Below are 17,862 nucleotides of genomic sequence, written 5' to 3' on the forward strand. Positions count from 1 at the left end.
ATGCCTGTGTATAACTTCTGGGATGCTTTGTCATGAATAAAACATGTATTGTTCATGAGGCAGAACAGTGGTACTTGTGCTCCTCTGAAACGCAGTGCAGCTTCCTACAGATAAGGCAGAGACTTAAATATGAACTGAGCACAGAACTGTCACTATTTTGTAGGCCACAAATTTGTCAGTTCAGTGTTCACTGCAGGCATGCTAAGTTATTGGTCTAGAAAATGCCAGTACAACAAAATTTAACCAAGAGCTACTGAAAGATTCTAAAATTGATCCATAAAGATACATTTCTTACCTCTCTTACAAATGAAAGTCTTCCATTTACCTGTACATCTCAAATGTCTTTAATCCCTTTCATTTTTGTGAACTCTGGAGACAGCTTCTTTAAATGGAGAATGGAAAATTGGGTAACTTCCTCTAAGACTGCTATAGCAAAAAGTTTTTGGATAATAGCATCATTTTAAATATTCTCTTGTATACTCGGGGGATTTTGCTACTATTTCTATTGCAACAACCCTTTTTGTGTGGGATATTCAGGTAACTGAAAAGTGTGTGTGTAATTCCAGTAGTGAAATTTGGCAAGAATATGCCACTAGAGAGTATTTTTATTGCCAGAGTAAATGAGATAATGGAAAAGACAGATATGGCCGCTGCCTGTGTTCCCTGTTAAACACTGGTCTTGCTGCCTCAGCTCATTTCTGTGAGCCTGAAAAACTGATAACTGGCAGGTTTGGCAGCTCTTCTGTACAGGGCAGCCAAGAAAAATCATCCATGAGTGCCCTACACCTGAGCACTATACATCTCTTTTTAGAAGTAATATCTGTAATAAAATGTCTGTTTGGAGGTGGGCCAAAGATGATGATATTGGTGGTGGAGTTATTTGCCTTTGGAGTACCAGGCATGATATCGGGAACCAGTGCCATGCACAGAATTAATAGCTTGGTTCTCTGCACAGATCTTGCACATAACCCCATTTCAAAGTGTAGGCATAGCCATAGTGCTTCCTGTGTTACCTTTTTGTTTTTCAGGAGTCTTTGCAGTGAGATAGTCTTCTCTTTCCATCTAGGAAAATGTGTGGGAGGAACTCTGAAGCTCAACCGGAGTGTTCCTTAATTGGATGGAACAGTTATTACTAAGAAAATAATAATAAAAAAAGAGGCAGACTTAGACTAGTCTATGTTTTTCTCAAATAATATGTCCTAGATGTGCTTCATCATAGACCATCCCCCAAGGATTTTGTTATCCCCAAACCCTGTTCATGTCACTTCTTTCCACTTTTAATCTGCACATGCAGCAGTGATTTTGTATTCTTTCCACTTGGCTGTGTTATATTAAAACGCTTCAGAAATGGCCCTGGCTGGTACCTGCTGTGCTGAGCATCAGCTTGTGTTCTCTTAGGACCACACATCATGAATTGCCATGAGGAACATTCCACTTGGAAGATCAAAAGCTGCCCAAAACAGCATCATACCTTAAAGTCCCTTTCCTGTGTAAACAAAAAACTTGTTAGTGCCACTCGGGGGTAAATTTGGATTCCTGCAATTCTCAGTGTTATGAGTCAATTAAACTTTAAGTAATTTGTTTTAGTTGTTAAAGCATATAACTTGTGCAGGCTTTTCATGGAATCTGCCTATCAAAAAAATTACCTACCCTCTAGAAACAATTCTTCAGGAAGCTTTTCTTCAACACTTTCTGTATTTCTGTACTCTAAGTTTTTTTGTCTTAAAAACCTTACGTCTTCAATATCCAGCAGAGCATGTTGCTGAGAGGAAAGCACTGTTTTCCTTCAGATGTTGTAAAGTAGACCAAGTTAGTATTGTTGCTTATGTGGCTAAATAATATAAAAATAAACTCTGAGATTAGAAATTTTATAAGAAGGGGGAAAGTGGTTCTTAAACCTTGTGTGGTAAACTAGCCATAGCAGGCACGTAGAAGCCATGCACAGGAGCTGATTGCCTGATTTCCCTCTCAGGTTTTGCAGATTTGCCCCAAGGACATGAGAGCAGATATCTGTGTTCACCTGAACCGCAAGGTTTTCAAGGAGCACCCCGCCTTCCGGCTGGCCAGCGACGGGTGCCTGCGGGCGCTGGCCATGGAATTCCAGACGGTGCACTGTGCTCCAGGAGACCTGATCTACCACGCTGGGGAGAGCGTTGACAGCCTCTGCTTTGTGGTCTCGGGCTCTTTGGAAGTAATCCAGGATGATGAAGTCGTTGCTATATTAGGTGAGTTTTGGAGCTGGTAATATGCTTTTGCATAAGTACAAATATGTGCAGCAATTTCTAGCCTCCTCTACTCAGTCTTAAAGAGCTTCAGTTAAGTTTGTTTTTCCACTGAGAGGTTTAAAGGGCAACCATCTAATGTCCAGATTGCTTCAACCCTGTTTCATCTGGTTAATGGAAACCTTACTTTAGCACGCAGTCCTGGTCATTCTTTGAGTTTTCCCTGTCTTGACACATCCCTTCTAATTAGAAATTCCATTTAGAACTTCAGAAAACTTGAAGTGCCTGGCTTCCCTGCCTCACTCCCATGTCCCCATAATAATCCACTTTTGCTGGAATTTTTCCAGTTAGATTTATTTGAGATGTCATGTTGAAATACTATTTATCTATTTTAAAGTCAAAATAGTTTAAAACATTTAGAGCCAATTTGTATTAACTTGGGTTGGAGGCATTGAAAATAAGCTGATTGGGTGTGAACAGCATTCTGAGGCAAAGCTAACAGAAAAGAGTGTGATAATCCAATAGATGTAGATGAATCATGGGGTGGCTGGAGCATTGAGGAGGTGATACTTATCATTTGATTCTGTCAAGCCCTTGTGTGATAAGGTAAATTCTCATGGTGGCTTAATCCTGTAACTGTCACTCACAGCAGCCTGGAAAAAGAGAATAAAACATCTTGGTTATCTTACCTTGTTCTGAACATATACATTCAACTCTCCTAAGATGAATGTCTACTGAAAAATGAGAGGGCTAATAAATATGCTGAGCTCCATTTTTTTCTCTGATTTTGAACAGGATTGCATGTTTAGCATAGGGTAAATTTAGAGTCGTGGGGAATCAAGTTGATAATACTTTGTGCCACACAAGAAGGTTAAAAGGTGAGAAGTTGGAGGATAACTGGCTCCCTTTTTTTCTGGAATCACCTGTGCTGTTCAGTGCTATATGACATTTGTAACTTCTGCTTTTCTATGCTGCACATTAAGAACTTGCTACCTTTTGCCATGTTGAGCTCTCATGAATTATCAAATGACAAATACAGAACACAAACTAAGAGCCCTCAGTTAGTGTACCTTTATGCCACCACCTGGGTTCAGCATGAGAAGAAAACCTCAAAACGTCTTGCTGTTCTATTTGAGTGTAGGTAAAAAAGCACTAAGATCAAATTTCTTTAAAATGTTCTTTAAATATACCAATTTTCTCCTCATCTTTACTGGTAACTCCTGCATTTTATCATAGCACTCACTTTAGAAAGTCCTCAGCCAAGATTGCTGGAGGAATCAGTGTTAAGGAAACATAACTCCTAATCTCTGCTGCTGCAGGGTGATAGCTACAGATAAATGAGGTTGTTCCCTTGGTATCTGGATGAATAGAAGTATTTTGTTGCTGCTCTTCTCCTGGCATGTAACTATTGATCCTCTTCCCCCCACAACTTTTTATTTTCTTCTTTTTCTTTCTTTTTTTTGAATTTGGAGTCAGTTCCCCAGCTCTCACTAAAGTTGGTGAGTTTTATTCACATTTTCTTTGTGAATATTTTAAATGGAGAGGAAAGTAAAATGAAGTGGGATCTATTTGGGATGCTGTGAGATTTCACTTCGAATGTACATCAATATTTGTGTTTCAGTTTCTGGACTAAAGAATCCCTTTCCTTCCACACGTGTGTCCCTTCCTCCTCCAGGCTGTGAAGACTTCTTCTGAAGGTTTCTCTATCCTGAAAAGAAATTATGAATTTAATTAAGTTTTTTACTATTCTAAATCAGTTGAACTTCTTTTCATTCAGCATTTTGTAATTTAATCACCACACTACTGAAGGATGAGCCAGGAGATGGATCAGGATTTCCTCTCTAATTTCTTTATACTCTCAGTTTTCTTATCTGTAGAAAACAGTGTTTTGGGGTGGGGTTTTGGGTTTTTGTTTTGTTTTGTTTTGTTTTATGAGGGTTTGTTGGTTTTGTTTGTTTGTTTGTTTTCATAGCTAGCTAAACTTGCCAAGTTCATCGTTAGCTAAACTTGCCAAGGTCTTGATGAATGTATACCAGAAAAAACAAGGTACTACAAGGGGGAAAAAAGGTGCATTGTACAAGAAACATGATTTTTGTTGATCACTCAGCCAGAACAACCTATGCCATAAATTTTATTTACCAGTCCCAACCAAGCATAGCTGTGAACATCAGGCACATAACAGCAAACCATGTGAGGAATTCCGTAGGGTAATTTTAGTTGACAGGTATGTTATAGAGACTGTAATCTTCTTTCAGGCATTCTGGAAATGAAAATAAAAAAAATAAGTGCACAAATTATTCAAGGTGAATTATTTGCTCAGCTCTGGCTGTCATGTAATAAAGCAGCCTCTGTAACTGGCAATGTAGCCTTTATCTTCCTTACAATGGAGAAATGAATTTCAACCCTGAGTCAGTCTGTGGGACTGCTGTACAGCATTTTATAAACCAGGGGCAAACTGCACTTAATGCTTAAAGGATCCAATTCATAGGAAGCATTTTCAAGTTCTGAAATTGTTTAACCTTGCAGACTGGCATATAAGAGTGTATTGTGTAGCCCTGGAGTGAATTGTGTATACTTGCATAATATCCTTCCAAATCAGTTCCATGTAATACACTAGAAACAGGTATATTCTCAGTTCAGGCTTATGTTCTTAGAACAAAGCACTGACTTTGATTGACTTGGATTAATATGAGTACTGAGCTAGGAGAAATTGCACATAGGCCAGCAGTGAAAAAAGTACTTTGTTTGTGCGTCCCCTAAGATTGCCTTTCCCATTAATTTAAATTAAGACAAAACACAAAAGTGTGCTAATTAAAAAAACAAACAAACAAACAACCCCAAACCTGTGTATGTTTTAGAAAAAATTAAAGAAAGTGGTGCACTTTGTATGAAGTTTGATTTGTTGGGATAAAAATACATGTTTTGAATTCTATGAAAAATTTATGCTAAAATACAGAAATTACTGATGTTCACACAACACAATCTTTGCTTTTGGTGTGTCAAAGAAACAAACAAAAATGTAGAAAATGACCTCTGAGCCAGGTGATTGATTTATTTGTGATTCATTCCAATACAAATGAGTCAGAAAAAGAAGACTTAGCAAGAAAAGCCCCTCTATTATTATGTTTTCAATGTTAATGTGTAAGTATGAAAGTGGGATTGTGTAGAAGGGAGGTTTAGCTGGTGGGAAGCTCCCTGGATGAGGCACAATTCTGGTTTTGGTAGTTTGCTGTTCTTCCACTGACGCTGCTGTTGCTGCGTAGGATGAAGTGCTGACGTACACTCAGCACTTTGAGGAAGACTGAGACAAATCACACAGTCCCTGCCCTGAAGAGATCCGAGTGAAGCACAGGTCATGCAGGGCTTCCATTAACAGAGTGTTTTCAACTTGGCTTTGCTTTTAACTTTCCTAAGCCCTCCCACTTGGCCCGATGCTGCTTTATCCACCTGAGACTGACAGTATCTCTTTGAACTATTCTTGCTTAAAGACTTAGCCACTTATCCTGATGTGGTTAGAAAAAATTTGAAGGTTTGTTTCCTCTGTTAAAAACAATCAAGTGTTTATGTGCACTTCATTTGGCAGCTCTAGTTTCTCTGTTTTGGAGCAGATGTTTCAGGCTAAGACCCTGACCATCAGCAAACCTGACTTTACTGCAGGCCTTTGAAAAGTTAAAACCTACTTGTGTTCAGGAGATTGGCTATGTTTTAATTTATCAAATAACTTCTTAAAATTAAAAAACTGAATTAACTGTGTTCCAGGCACAGACCATAAGGTCTGACTGCAGCTTTCTTTGGAATATGCAGGGGAAAAATGCTCTGCAGTCATTTAGCCTGAACCTTTTCAGTCTCTTCTCACCACTGCTTGAAGAAGTGCTAATTCCTGTGCTGTCTCCAATTGTGTGTGTGCTTAGATAATTTAATTAAAATTACAGAAAAGAATGTCATTAGCAGGAAAAATTACTTTTTGTATGTATTTCCTGGAAATATATGGAAGGGCAGGATGGGAGACTTTGTTAGTACCCAAGCTGGTTCAAGTCTTTCTGCCTGAAATTGGGGTAATTTTTGACATTTAGGAAAGCATTCCAGTAAAAAACTAGAGAGAGGAAGGAGAAGACTCTTGAAAATTAGGATGGCAAAAAATTTTTTTTCTAGCTAGCAGTGAGGAAAGCAGTGTCTTGTACTTAAATTTTCAGACTGCTTCAAAATTTGTCAATTAATGGCTCCTAGAGGGCCTGACTGAGCAATAGATCTTTACGTGTATGAGGTGTTCAAAGCTGCTGAAATAGTCTTGACAGTTCCTGCAAGGAGCCAATGTGTGTATGGAAGGTAAGAAAGAGGTTAGTTTTGTGGACTTGCTTAGAGACAGGGAGCTTTAAGCTTTTATTTAACAACTAAAATCCAAAGCCCTGAAAACCACTGTCGTCTTCAGAGCTGAGCACTGGATGAGAAAAATAGCATTAACTAGAAGATTTAATTAAAAAGAAAAAACAACACCCTCCCACCAAACAGTTTGTCCCAAGAGTTACATTCCAGCTGTTCTGCATTTATGTTCTTGCTATCATTTTTTGAGCTAAAAAATTTCAAAAGAATAAATGTTTTTCTTGACTGTTGGTTTAACATCACAGAATATCTTCAGGTGGAAGGGACCTATGGGAATTGTTGAGTCCAGCTCCTGGCTCCACAAAGACCAAGTAAAATGAATGAGACAGGAAGGGAAGTCAAGACAGGAATTTATTGTGAATAAGGAATACAGTTTTTCTCCAACAGGCCAGTTTGCTGTTGCTATTCCTTTTGCTGCTATCAAAGCTGAAAAGCAATAACAGCATGGAGATGATATGTAGGTATGCAAGTGTACCATAACACAATGTCAAGAATAGGATTTTTTGAGAGAGGGGGAGGGAGAGTACAAAGGATGCACATAGATTTACATTAAACATCACACAGAAGCTGAGGAAGTGAAATTTGCATGACCCTGAAATACAGATCTTTTGTTGTTATTTACAAAGCTACAAAGTTGACAAGATTGGAGACTGTGGTTTTAGCATGATGTTGTAGAGGACTTCGGTGTGCCATGATTTGTTTCAGCAGGATATTAAATGCTCCATTTGCTTTGTGTGGAGAAATTCCTGCTGATTTAATTTGATCTAATTGCAGTCTTAAAGAAATGTTAGAAGAATAATTGTTTGTTTTCTTTACAATTGCTTTAGCTTACTCATTTAGCCGTAAGCATTTCATTCAGATGTAGACACCAGAGGATTGATTCAGATTTTGGTGGGACAGATTTGCATGCAGACAGGACAGTGCCAGCTGCAAGGGCAACTGTGCCACAGGGATGGTCTCTTTTAGAGGAGGGACAATAGCAGTGCAGAAGTATTTTCTGTGTTAGACCCTCTCCATGGAAAACTTTGCAACTTCCACACAGTCATGTTTAAACTGCTTCTCTGCAGACTTGAAGATGGCAGATAAGTTAACTGAGCCCAGGCTGCTATCATTAGACCATCCCTAGTACCTGAGCTAACTCTGATTTCCCTGAACTGAACTGCTCGGTGTACTATTCCATTTTCAAAGACTAGTTCTGTTATTTTAGAGCCTGTTATTTAATTCCAAGCCCTTGAAGAAGTCCCTTACTTCTCTGCTTCATTTTTCACCTGAATTTTAAATTTAGGTACACCTCTCTGTGTTAAAAATGCCAGGCTCCTGAGCTCTCAGGCTTAATAAATGGTTGCAGGAATATAGATGGCATTAAGACTTTTCTGACAGTATCTAACATCACAGCATTGTTTGTGCTATTGAATAAGACTGAAACATGACCAGCGCTGCTTTGACAAAGGAATGATTGAAATTAAAATCCATCTTTATCCTCAGTAGTCCTACTGTGCTTTTTCTATTTATAGTTGAAAGGTGGGGGTTTTTTTTAGATTGATTTATGTAGGCAGGTTGGACAAGTTGCATGTTTCTGTGAAGTGATTCAATAAACATCAACTGAAGGAACAATTTTCAGAGTCTGATTTCCTCGATGAGTGTCCAGGCACACTTAGCAAAAGCATTACAGATCGAGATCCAGCTAAACTTTTTAAAAGGACATGGCATAAAGAGGTCTACATTAATATAAAATTTTAATTTCACAGTGGATGCAGGAGCAGCACTAAAACTCTTTTTGAGAAATACAGGTTTATCCCACATGGTGGTTTCAGACAGAGTATTCCTTATTCCTGTCCTCCAGACATCTGGGGTGGGTTGATATCAGGACTTGCCATTTTTGGGACTTTTTGTTTGTTCTATGTCTAATTTCTGACAGACATTAAAAGCATGAATTGCCAAAGCTCCTGTCCACTGCTGTTTATAAATGACCGTGCAGGGTATTGGAAAAACAGATTTTTAAAACATTCGATGACTTGCTGGAGTAACTGAGGAGGAGGAGTATTCCCTGTGAACAGAGGCCTCACTAGGGGACTTTTGGGCACATTTCATGTTTTACTGTGCTGAATTTATACACCTTTGCATAATGTGCTCTTAAATAGTCCAACAGCATTGCATATGTAAGAAGTCCCCTTTGGAAGCTGGCGTGTCTGGCAGGACACTGGCAGCAATGATCCATGACACTGGGAGCTGAAACTGAGATCTGGTGGGGATGAGGCTCTCTGTTCCAGCATGTCCCTTGATATCTCAGGTATATCTGTGTTAGGAAGGCTTGCACATCATATTTGTGTGCATGCTGCAACAAGAGGTGTGAAAAGGTAGAAATTATAATTTAACAAGGAAGTCAGCTTTCTATGAAGACCCTGATTTCTGGCAGATGAACCACTGAACAAATTTTCTTTTTTATTCTTTGGGGTAGGGTTTTGTTTCTGTTGCAGAATTTTGGATTCTCCAAATTTCAAGTTAATATTTTTTTCAGATATATATTTCTGTAACATTGTTAAATTTATACTGAAGGAGTTACTAGGAATACTAAATAAAATTAAATAGAAGATAGATGCAAATTTCGTGAGGTTTTCAACGTGTTTACTTTCTGTATTTCAGAAGACAAACCTTGCTATTTAAACTCTTGTGAATCCTGTCTGAAATAAAATAATACAGGGGTTTTAATGTATGTTTCAGGCAATATCTAGAATATAAAGCCCATCCCAAGTAATCAGGGAAGTAACTCTGAGGATAATGCAATTTGAGCCTCTTATATAGGTTTGTTCTTTTTTTTTTTTTTTGTCAGAGAATTAGCAGTGCCTGTGCAATGACAACACAGATCGAGCTGTGTTTTTCCTATTACTTAACCAATGCAAATACATTCAAATATATTTATTACTCCAGTTACCTGAGCTACTGCATATCCTCTCAGTTTGTACAAACTGGCCACATATTTATAACATTTTTATAGTAACCATTACAATGCAAATAAGGATAAATGATGCCAATTCTTGTGAAGCCTCCTGGCTTTTTTTGTGAATAAACCTGGTAGGGCCCAGTTGATGTTTAAAACTCTTCATCACAGTATGTCAAGTAGTGAAATATAATTCTGTATTCTGTGAGACAAATAAGCACCTTAATTACAGCAACAATAATAGAAAATTTAGCTGTAACTTAATCATGTTGTTGCTAATCCTCTCTAAAATAAATGCTTTTATTTTGTCTGTACAGTAATGTATTTCAACAGAGAAAATTGATGTAGTTGTATAGTAAACTGTCTGCAAAATGTTGCCAGGCTGGAACAGATACTCTGTGTTTCTCTTTATGAACTAGGCAAATCACTGAAAGAGCAACTTCAGTTTGTTATCTCTGTAACACTTGCTTTGGTTTCTGTGGCAAAGATACTCAGGCATTTTGGAGATTTAAGTAGAGGAAAAGAGTAGTTAAAAGCTCTGGTTAATGAAAAATAGTATATTCTCTGAGTGCAGTTGGTCATTCACTTTTCATTACGTGTCTCAGTTTGCACTTGAGAAATCTTAAGAAAATCCAAAGCACCAAGCAACTTTCATGCATCATCTCCTGCCAGCTGTACTGTGTTGGAGAGCCAAACTAAGGCTATTCAGTGGCTGTCAAGTTGTGCAATTTATCTGTAGGGCAGATACTAAATACTCCACCTCAATGCCAAATGGTAGCTCTGTTTTTTAATGGCTGTCAGTTTTTGTTGCATTAATGCACCAAGAGGGAAAAATTAATTTTACTCTATTATCTTTACTTTCCTTGAATCTTTCTTCTCTCTGTAAACAGGGAAAGTTTAAATTGCATGCCTTAGATTTGGAGGAAATGGGGGAAGAGAGAACGGAAGGATTTTCAGTTGAAGACAATCATGTGGTGATCACAGAGGGAGTTTGACCTTAGAAAATCCGTGTGTTTGCTGTTATAGCAGTTGGTGTTTCCCACTGCTTGGAGGTGGAGAGCAGATCCTGAGGGTGCTGGCCAATGTGGGGGCTCTGGGGAGCTGTGCTGGGAAAGTCATTGTGGATCAGCATCACAGATAACTGTGTTTGCTAAACACCTGATTGCCAAGATATGCTTGGTGCTGCATTGCCACTGAGGTGAGCAATGTCTGGTCATTCATTGCTCAACCATAAGCAATGTTTGGTCATTCTGTCAGATCCTAATTCTATTGTTCAAACATGCAGATGAAGGCAGATTGGGAGGGGACATGACCAAGGTTCTGCTATTGGCTGCTGTAAAAACGATTACTATTGCTTTGAGAATGATTCAAACATGAATATTTTGTCTGATATACTGAAAATCCATGGGTTCATGTGAAAGCCTTCAAAATCCATTCTGACTTGGAAGACCTGCAATACATGAATCCATAGCCTCATACTCTGCCCCAGCTATCACATCAAAACTGCACCAGGGCTTCCAGACACCCAGAACCTAGAAGTGGACTGAGTAGGTTGTCAGCCAAATGCATATTCCACATGAGTCAGATTTTTTTTTGTAGTAGAGTGTGATATCTTCTGCCTGAGAGAAGAGCTCTTCAGTCTCTTTCCTCTTGTAAGAGTAAAAAGGCCAAGAGTTGTTGTGGTATTGAGGCAGTACAGTTGTAATGTGAGAGTGGGTTTCTTTCCTCAGAATCAGCAGAACACCTGTCTGAGCTGCAATAATCAGATCTTCATCACTGGTGCTGCTTTCAGGAGACAGAGTGGATGTGGCCTGACCTTAGGCCTGACTCAGGCTGAATTGGCAGTGGTAGCAGAGAAATCATCTTTTCACTTATAAGATAAACAGCAAATTTTATGTGGAGAAGAAACGGGAAAGAACAGACATGGAAACAGACAGTTTTATAAAATATTTCTTCACAGTTTAAATATATCAGGGTTTGGGGACTTGTTATTTTAATTAAAACAAACAAGGAAACATAAAAGGCAGAAAACTATTTGGCTTTCCAATGCATGCTGAGCTGATGGTGGAAAAGGTCCTCAGCCCACAAATCCTGCAGGGAATATAAATGATTGATGGTAAAAGCTTAGATCATCCACTTTAAGTGTGATTGACAGATAATGTTCCTGGCAAACATCTGGAATTCAGCAAGCTGGGAATGAGAAATGCAAAGTACTGACAAACAAACGGCCATCTGCATTTCTCTAGCTTTTTAATCTTTCTTCAGAGGTAAGGTGAAATATCTAAAGCCTGGAGTTATGTATAAAAAGAGGTTTTTGGCTCCGGTTCCCTACTGCAGACCTTGGACTTTGCCAACCACCTTCTGACTCAGAAGTATCACCATACCCTTCTTGCTTTCCAGCTACATATGATTTTGATAAAACACCCACTTAGTCTTCCCCCTTTTTTTTTTATTTTATTTTATTTCTTTTTCAAGAGTGGTTGATCTTACTTTGTGGAGAACATGTAGACAAAGGGAGATGGTATGCAATTCCTTATTATGCATAGGAGGCCAATTGTTCTAATGCAGTGCAGGTAATCCTGGGTGGAATTTTAATTCCTTCTTGCTATATAGATTTCTACTGCTCCTTCCCCCCTCATTTTTCTATAAATGCCAAACAAGTTTTTTTTAGACTCTGACAATCAAATTTAATACTTTTTGTATGCATCATTTGGAAAATGGACTTGACAGAAATAAAGCAATGAGGTGCTTCCATGTGCCTTGCTTTGGAAACTGAAGTACAGTGTAGGATTCATTTTCAGCTAGATCACTGGCTGTTAACTTCAAGGAAGTTTTTTAATTAAAGAAAAGAGTACAACTTCTTTTAAAAGCAGGGTCTTCTGTGATGACTTTGTCACTCATCTGGTTCAGCAGGCACCCAGCAGACCCAGCTCCTTCCTGTGCTGTTCTTGCCTTTAATGGGAGGTGGCAGCACACTGCAGGAGGGAGATTTTTTCAGAGGGAAGAGTTACAAATAGTGAAGAGAAACTGTGGTTGCTGCCACAAGTGGAGGACAAAGTTGTGTCTTTCTGAGTTGTGGGAAAAGCAGAATTAAATTCCAAGAAGAGTAAGATATAACTGTCTTCTGTTGTACCTCGTTTTTGCGGTAGGCACAGCAGCACCATGTTGTTTGTGCTTGGATTGTACTAATTATTCATCACATTACTGTGGGGCAGTAACAGAACTGTTGCCTTAAGGTAGGGAAACTTGTCTGGAGATCTTAAGCAATACACTTAGAAATGAGTTAGAATTCCTCTCCCTTATGCTTGGACTACCAGCTCTAACTGTTGCTCATCAGTGATGGCACAATTCAATGCTTGATAGATTCCAGAGCGTTAATTAAAACAGTTGTTTAGCTAATTGCCTGGAAGATTGTGAATAAAAGCATATTTATTCCAAAGGCAAACAATCCATTTTTACCCAGTGAAGCATATCGGTTTTTATGGTGTGTAAAAATTGTTTCATTTCAATTTTGAATATACTGTGTATTTGTCTGAAAGCCTTGTAGATGATCTGTTTCAACTGCATGGAAGCTTTTATTCTTTAGCGATTTTTAATGTATCTTCTAACAAAAACCATACAAGTAATTGAAAATGTGAAAAGTCATTGCTATTAAAAAGAAAAGGTGTTTACTGTACTGGTCTGTGGGACTACCACCATGCTTGGTGATATGAAGCTTTTGTACTATTTCCAGATGTTGGCATTGTCCTATGTAAGCGACTAGAGGTGAAAGAAAAGTTATCTTTATGGTGTCTTTGCCTAATTTTGTGAAAAATATGGTAACAGAATGGGTGGTTTCAGTGTATATACACATTTAAAGTCCAAAGCAGTCAGGATCTAAACTGATCCATGTGAGGTGGATGGTGTAGGTCTTCTGTGGAAGACTGGGAACACATTTGTGTTAATAACAACTTATTGCAATTCAGGGTAGTTTACCATCAAGCTGATAGCTTTTTCTCAAAGAAAAAATGCTTATCATCTAATGGAAAAGATTAGGTAAGGGTGGAAGTATAGCTGAAGGACAGAGATGGGAATTCTGAGTTTGATTTAGAAGTTTTCTTTCTGAGCTCTTTACTCATGATAGTTCTCTTGACTTCATATAGACTTTCAAAAATGATGATTTATTTAGGGAAGGAATCTAAAAGAACCTGCGTGAAGTCAGTAAACTAATACGTATTTTGATGCTTTGGATTTAAGAATTGTTACGGGCAAGGTATTCCTTATAAGACAAGGGACCATTCCTATCAAAACTTGATAGATATGAAAATGTTTCCATGTTGGTCTTAAGAGAGATGGGCAGTGATGATACAGTACAGCAGAAGTTTGGGAGGAAAACTAATTTCAAAACAAGAAAGGTATAGCTTTTCATTAACAAGGTAACAAGTGAATATTCCCTTTTTGTTAGCATTATGTATTGGAAAACAGGGGGGAAAATGGCCATTACTCTTGTAAATGAACTTGTAACTTTCTCCTACACACTTCCTTTTGTGCCCAACCTGAGCTGGGGTACAACCAGTGAAATCCTAAAAGGGGGCTGCTTTTCAGTTGGATTTTGGTGTACATGTCCTCCATTGTAGTGCCCAGACTGGTGCAAATGCCATCCTTGCAGTATTCCACAGCAGGGATTTCGCTGCTCATACAGATATGCACATGGGAAGGGCGGGAGGAAATTACTGTTTTCTTCCTTCCAGTGAGAAACAGCTGAACTTTCATGCCTTGTCATTGTTAGGTTGGGGATAACTAATTGTACTCTTCTTGGTTTGGACTCTGTTTAGCTGCAGCCTGTAGCTGCACTGAAGTGTGATACAAGATGATTTTATTGACACAACAGTGGGTAAATGTTAGCCAGATTAATAAAAATCAACAGCACAGATGTAAGAAACAGATCGTTTGTGTGACAGTTAAAAGGAGGAAGGGAAAAACCATTTCCTCTTAATTAATTTCTTTGAAGGGGATCAGAAGAGAACATGAACCAAGAATGAACCACTTTTCTTGTTTTTTTTTAAGAGAAACCTATATTGATATTTAAAGGAGTCTTGTCACATAGAACACTTTTAAAGTATGATTTATTCTTATGAAGTTTTGCTAGGCTGTTGTAATTAAGAAAAAGATAATGGAAAAAGTTATCAATTAAATATTTCAAAGTTTTTTTTTTCCCCCAACTTTTTTTTTTTCCGAGTGCAAAAATAGAAGAAATTTGACTGCATGAATGAGATGTCTGTTCTTTTTACATTTTTGATGGAAATAGTGCTGTTAATGAAAGCAATGCTGTTGATTTTCTGTAGGCAAAGGAGATGTTTTTGGTGATGTGTTCTGGAAGGAGTCGACTCTCGCCCAGTCCTGTGCTAATGTAAGGGCTCTGACTTACTGTGATCTTCATGTGATTAAAAGGGATGCCTTGCAGAAAGTGCTGGAGTTCTACACAGCCTTTTCACACTCCTTCTCCAGAAATCTCATTTTGACCTACAACTTGAGAAAAAGGGTAAGTAGCTGTGTTTTTCACATACATCATGTAAATTATCTCACTTTTAAGGACTGCCTGCATGAAAAAACGGGATGGCTTGAGTTCTGGAATTTTTTGTGGACCCCTTTTATAAGATGACTTTTCAGAGCTTGCCTAAGAGACCCTGCTGGCATATAGAGTCAAAAGGCTATGAGTATTTACTCCAGTGCTAGCTTCAGAGGGCACTAGACTGTGTGTATGTGAAGGTATTATACATTTCCAGGAAGTAGACAGGTTCCAACATATATGAAAACTGTCATGCACTTGTGATAAACAGTGTTCCCTACTTAATGCAACTTCAGTTTATAAAGCAGCTAAAAATATTTTAGAGATGTTGCCTGAAATCACAAGTAAAATGACAGGGAAGATATAAAATATAATATATGGAGCAAAAGTCAAGTAGAGTAGACATGATGGAAAAGTAATATGAACATGACATTCTATCAAGAATTGTTTCTTTTATTATAAATCACAATTTGGAATTACTTTGCTTATCTGTAATATTTCCATTTTCTTATCCTTGATTTTTTGGCTCTTTTCGTTCCTTGTTGTGTGCCATTTCAAGTTATTTTGTCAAATGTAAATAATCATAATCTAATAGCCCAGTTTAAATCCTCTGTGTAATCTTCAGTGAACAACCTCTGCAGGAATTTATTAAAACTATAGTGTGTGTAATTCAGATTATAAGATTTTATGATGCAAGGTAGAAGACAATAACATTACATTGAAAAGAAATACATTAGAGAACCGGTACTTGCTTTGTAAGTGTATTTGAGATCAGCTAAAAAATATGTTTGATTGGAGACTTTTTTTAGTAATTTCCAGGTGCCAAGTGAGTCCTAGATAATTAGACATGAAAAAAAAAGAGAAATATTTTAATCTCTCAAATCTATTTTGTAAAATTACACTTTACAACTAGACATTTTAAAAGATTTTTAAAAAATATATAGAATTGGCATACTGAAAGTAAAGTAGTGTGATGATATTTTTTATCTGCATATGTTTTTAGTATAAAAGAATTCAGCTTTTTAGTGTTGGATGAAAGAAGAATGTGTGATCCACACTTTGGGGAAATAAATCAGGACTCTGGTAGAAAATTGATGTGATTAAAAACCAAAAAGCAAATTTTTATTTGGGGATTTCCTGCTAAGTAATTTTTTTCAAATGAAGGTACACAGCTGCAAGCATATTAAGAGAGATGTCCTGTTAATAAACAGCTCCTTACCCAGTCTTAGTTAATGTAAGAAATAAAATAAATGAAAGAATCTGACATTGCTGTCACCTCAAGAATCAGTATCACTGACTGACACATTTTATAATTAACTCCAGGGCTAATGTGGTAAGATGCTTTCAGAATATATAACTACTTTTTTTCTTTCTTAGAAAAGAAAGAAATAACAAGCTTTGAGGCTTAGAAGGACCAGCTTTTTTAAAACTCATAGTAATACTAGCAGAATTCACATCATTTTGGACCTGATCTGAGCCAAAAGGTCCAGCTTTAGAATCAAATGCCTCCTCCAGAAGTGCCACTGTCCCTCCATATTTATTGCATTGCTTTTCCCAGCCCAGGTTACAAAACATTTTTTAACTGTAGCGTCACAAATTCTATGCTATCAGTTTTCTACACAAAATGTTCCTAATAAAAATGTACATCTTATGATAGCAATTTCCATCCAGTTATTCAAATAATTGGATTTTAATTGAGTTGCAGTCAGCAGAAAAGTGGCATTGATTGATAATGGAAGTGAGAATTTGATGGTTCTAAGTTAACAGACTGTAACACTATTTTATTAAAAGAAGGCTGATTGCAATCAGAATGCAAATGTTAAATAATGTGAATAATATATGCTCTTGGAAATGTGTGGAAGGTACAATACTTTAGAGATTTGAGGTGATGCACGTTAAAAAGCAACATTTTAGAATTTAGAATTTATTCTGGTTTAAATATCTGCAATTTTGTTTTTTATAGACATAGTTTCTCAGCCTGTCGCTTCTAACACTTCTCTGGTCTATTTTCTGCAAATGGAATTTTGTAGAATTAAGATGAACTGGTACCTTCTGTTAGTTACATTTGTGATGTATTGCATATCCTTTGGAGTATAAATACCAGAAGTACACTTTTCATTTCAATAAACAGTTCCATCTCTCACTCCAAAAGTGTTCAACTAGTTGAAATGTAGATACTCTATATTCCTCCCAAATATATTAATACATATTCCAAACGCGTGAAAAAACAACTTTGGTATTTTTTTTTCAGAAAGATCTCATATTTTTAGACTTGGTTATTCCTCTAAGGTGTCCCCATCTTCAGGGCGTATGCCTTTAGTTGGTTTTGGTACCAAGTCCCACTATGCAGGGCTAGATGCTTTGTAGCCTAGTTTCACTCAGCTTAAGTGAACTCTAGCATTGGTCCATTTTTTTTTGCCTATTCACATATTCCTTGGGTGCTGGGTCTCCTCTGGTGATCTCTGGAGGAGTTGGAACTCCCTGTCCCAGGCCCTTTGGTGCCAGTGAGGGGATGATCCTCTATCGTTGTGTTCATGGGTCCTAGGACGAGGGAAGAGATGAATCTGACTCCATATTTCTTAGAAGGCTGATTTATTATATCATGATATTATATCATATCATATCATATTATATTATGCTACACTAAAGCTATACTAAAAGAATAGAATAAAGGATTTCATCAGAAGGCTAAGAAAGGAATGAGTAATAAAAACTCATGACTCCTCAGAGCCTCGACACAGCTGGACCATGATTGGTCATCAAGTAAAAACAGC

General features: G+C 37.6%; 1 protein-coding gene across 1 annotated transcript in view; it reads left to right on the top strand.

Annotated features, from left to right (window-relative positions):
- KCNH1 (potassium voltage-gated channel subfamily H member 1) overlaps window positions 1–17,862 on the top strand; it is a 170,093-nt gene that overhangs the window by 84,714 nt on the left and 67,517 nt on the right. The window contains exons 9-10 of the mRNA XM_041413592.1: window positions 1,973–2,225; window positions 14,865–15,061. Of these exons, the coding sequence (XP_041269526.1) occupies window positions 1,973–2,225; window positions 14,865–15,061 (450 nt within the window). The remainder of the gene's footprint in view (window positions 1–1,972; window positions 2,226–14,864; window positions 15,062–17,862) is intronic.

The sequence above is a fragment of the Onychostruthus taczanowskii genome, unplaced genomic scaffold (assembly GCF_017590055.1).
Source record: "Onychostruthus taczanowskii isolate IOZ18803 unplaced genomic scaffold, ASM1759005v1 scaffold42, whole genome shotgun sequence".
NCBI classification, from domain to species: Eukaryota; Metazoa; Chordata; class Aves; order Passeriformes; family Passeridae; genus Onychostruthus; species Onychostruthus taczanowskii.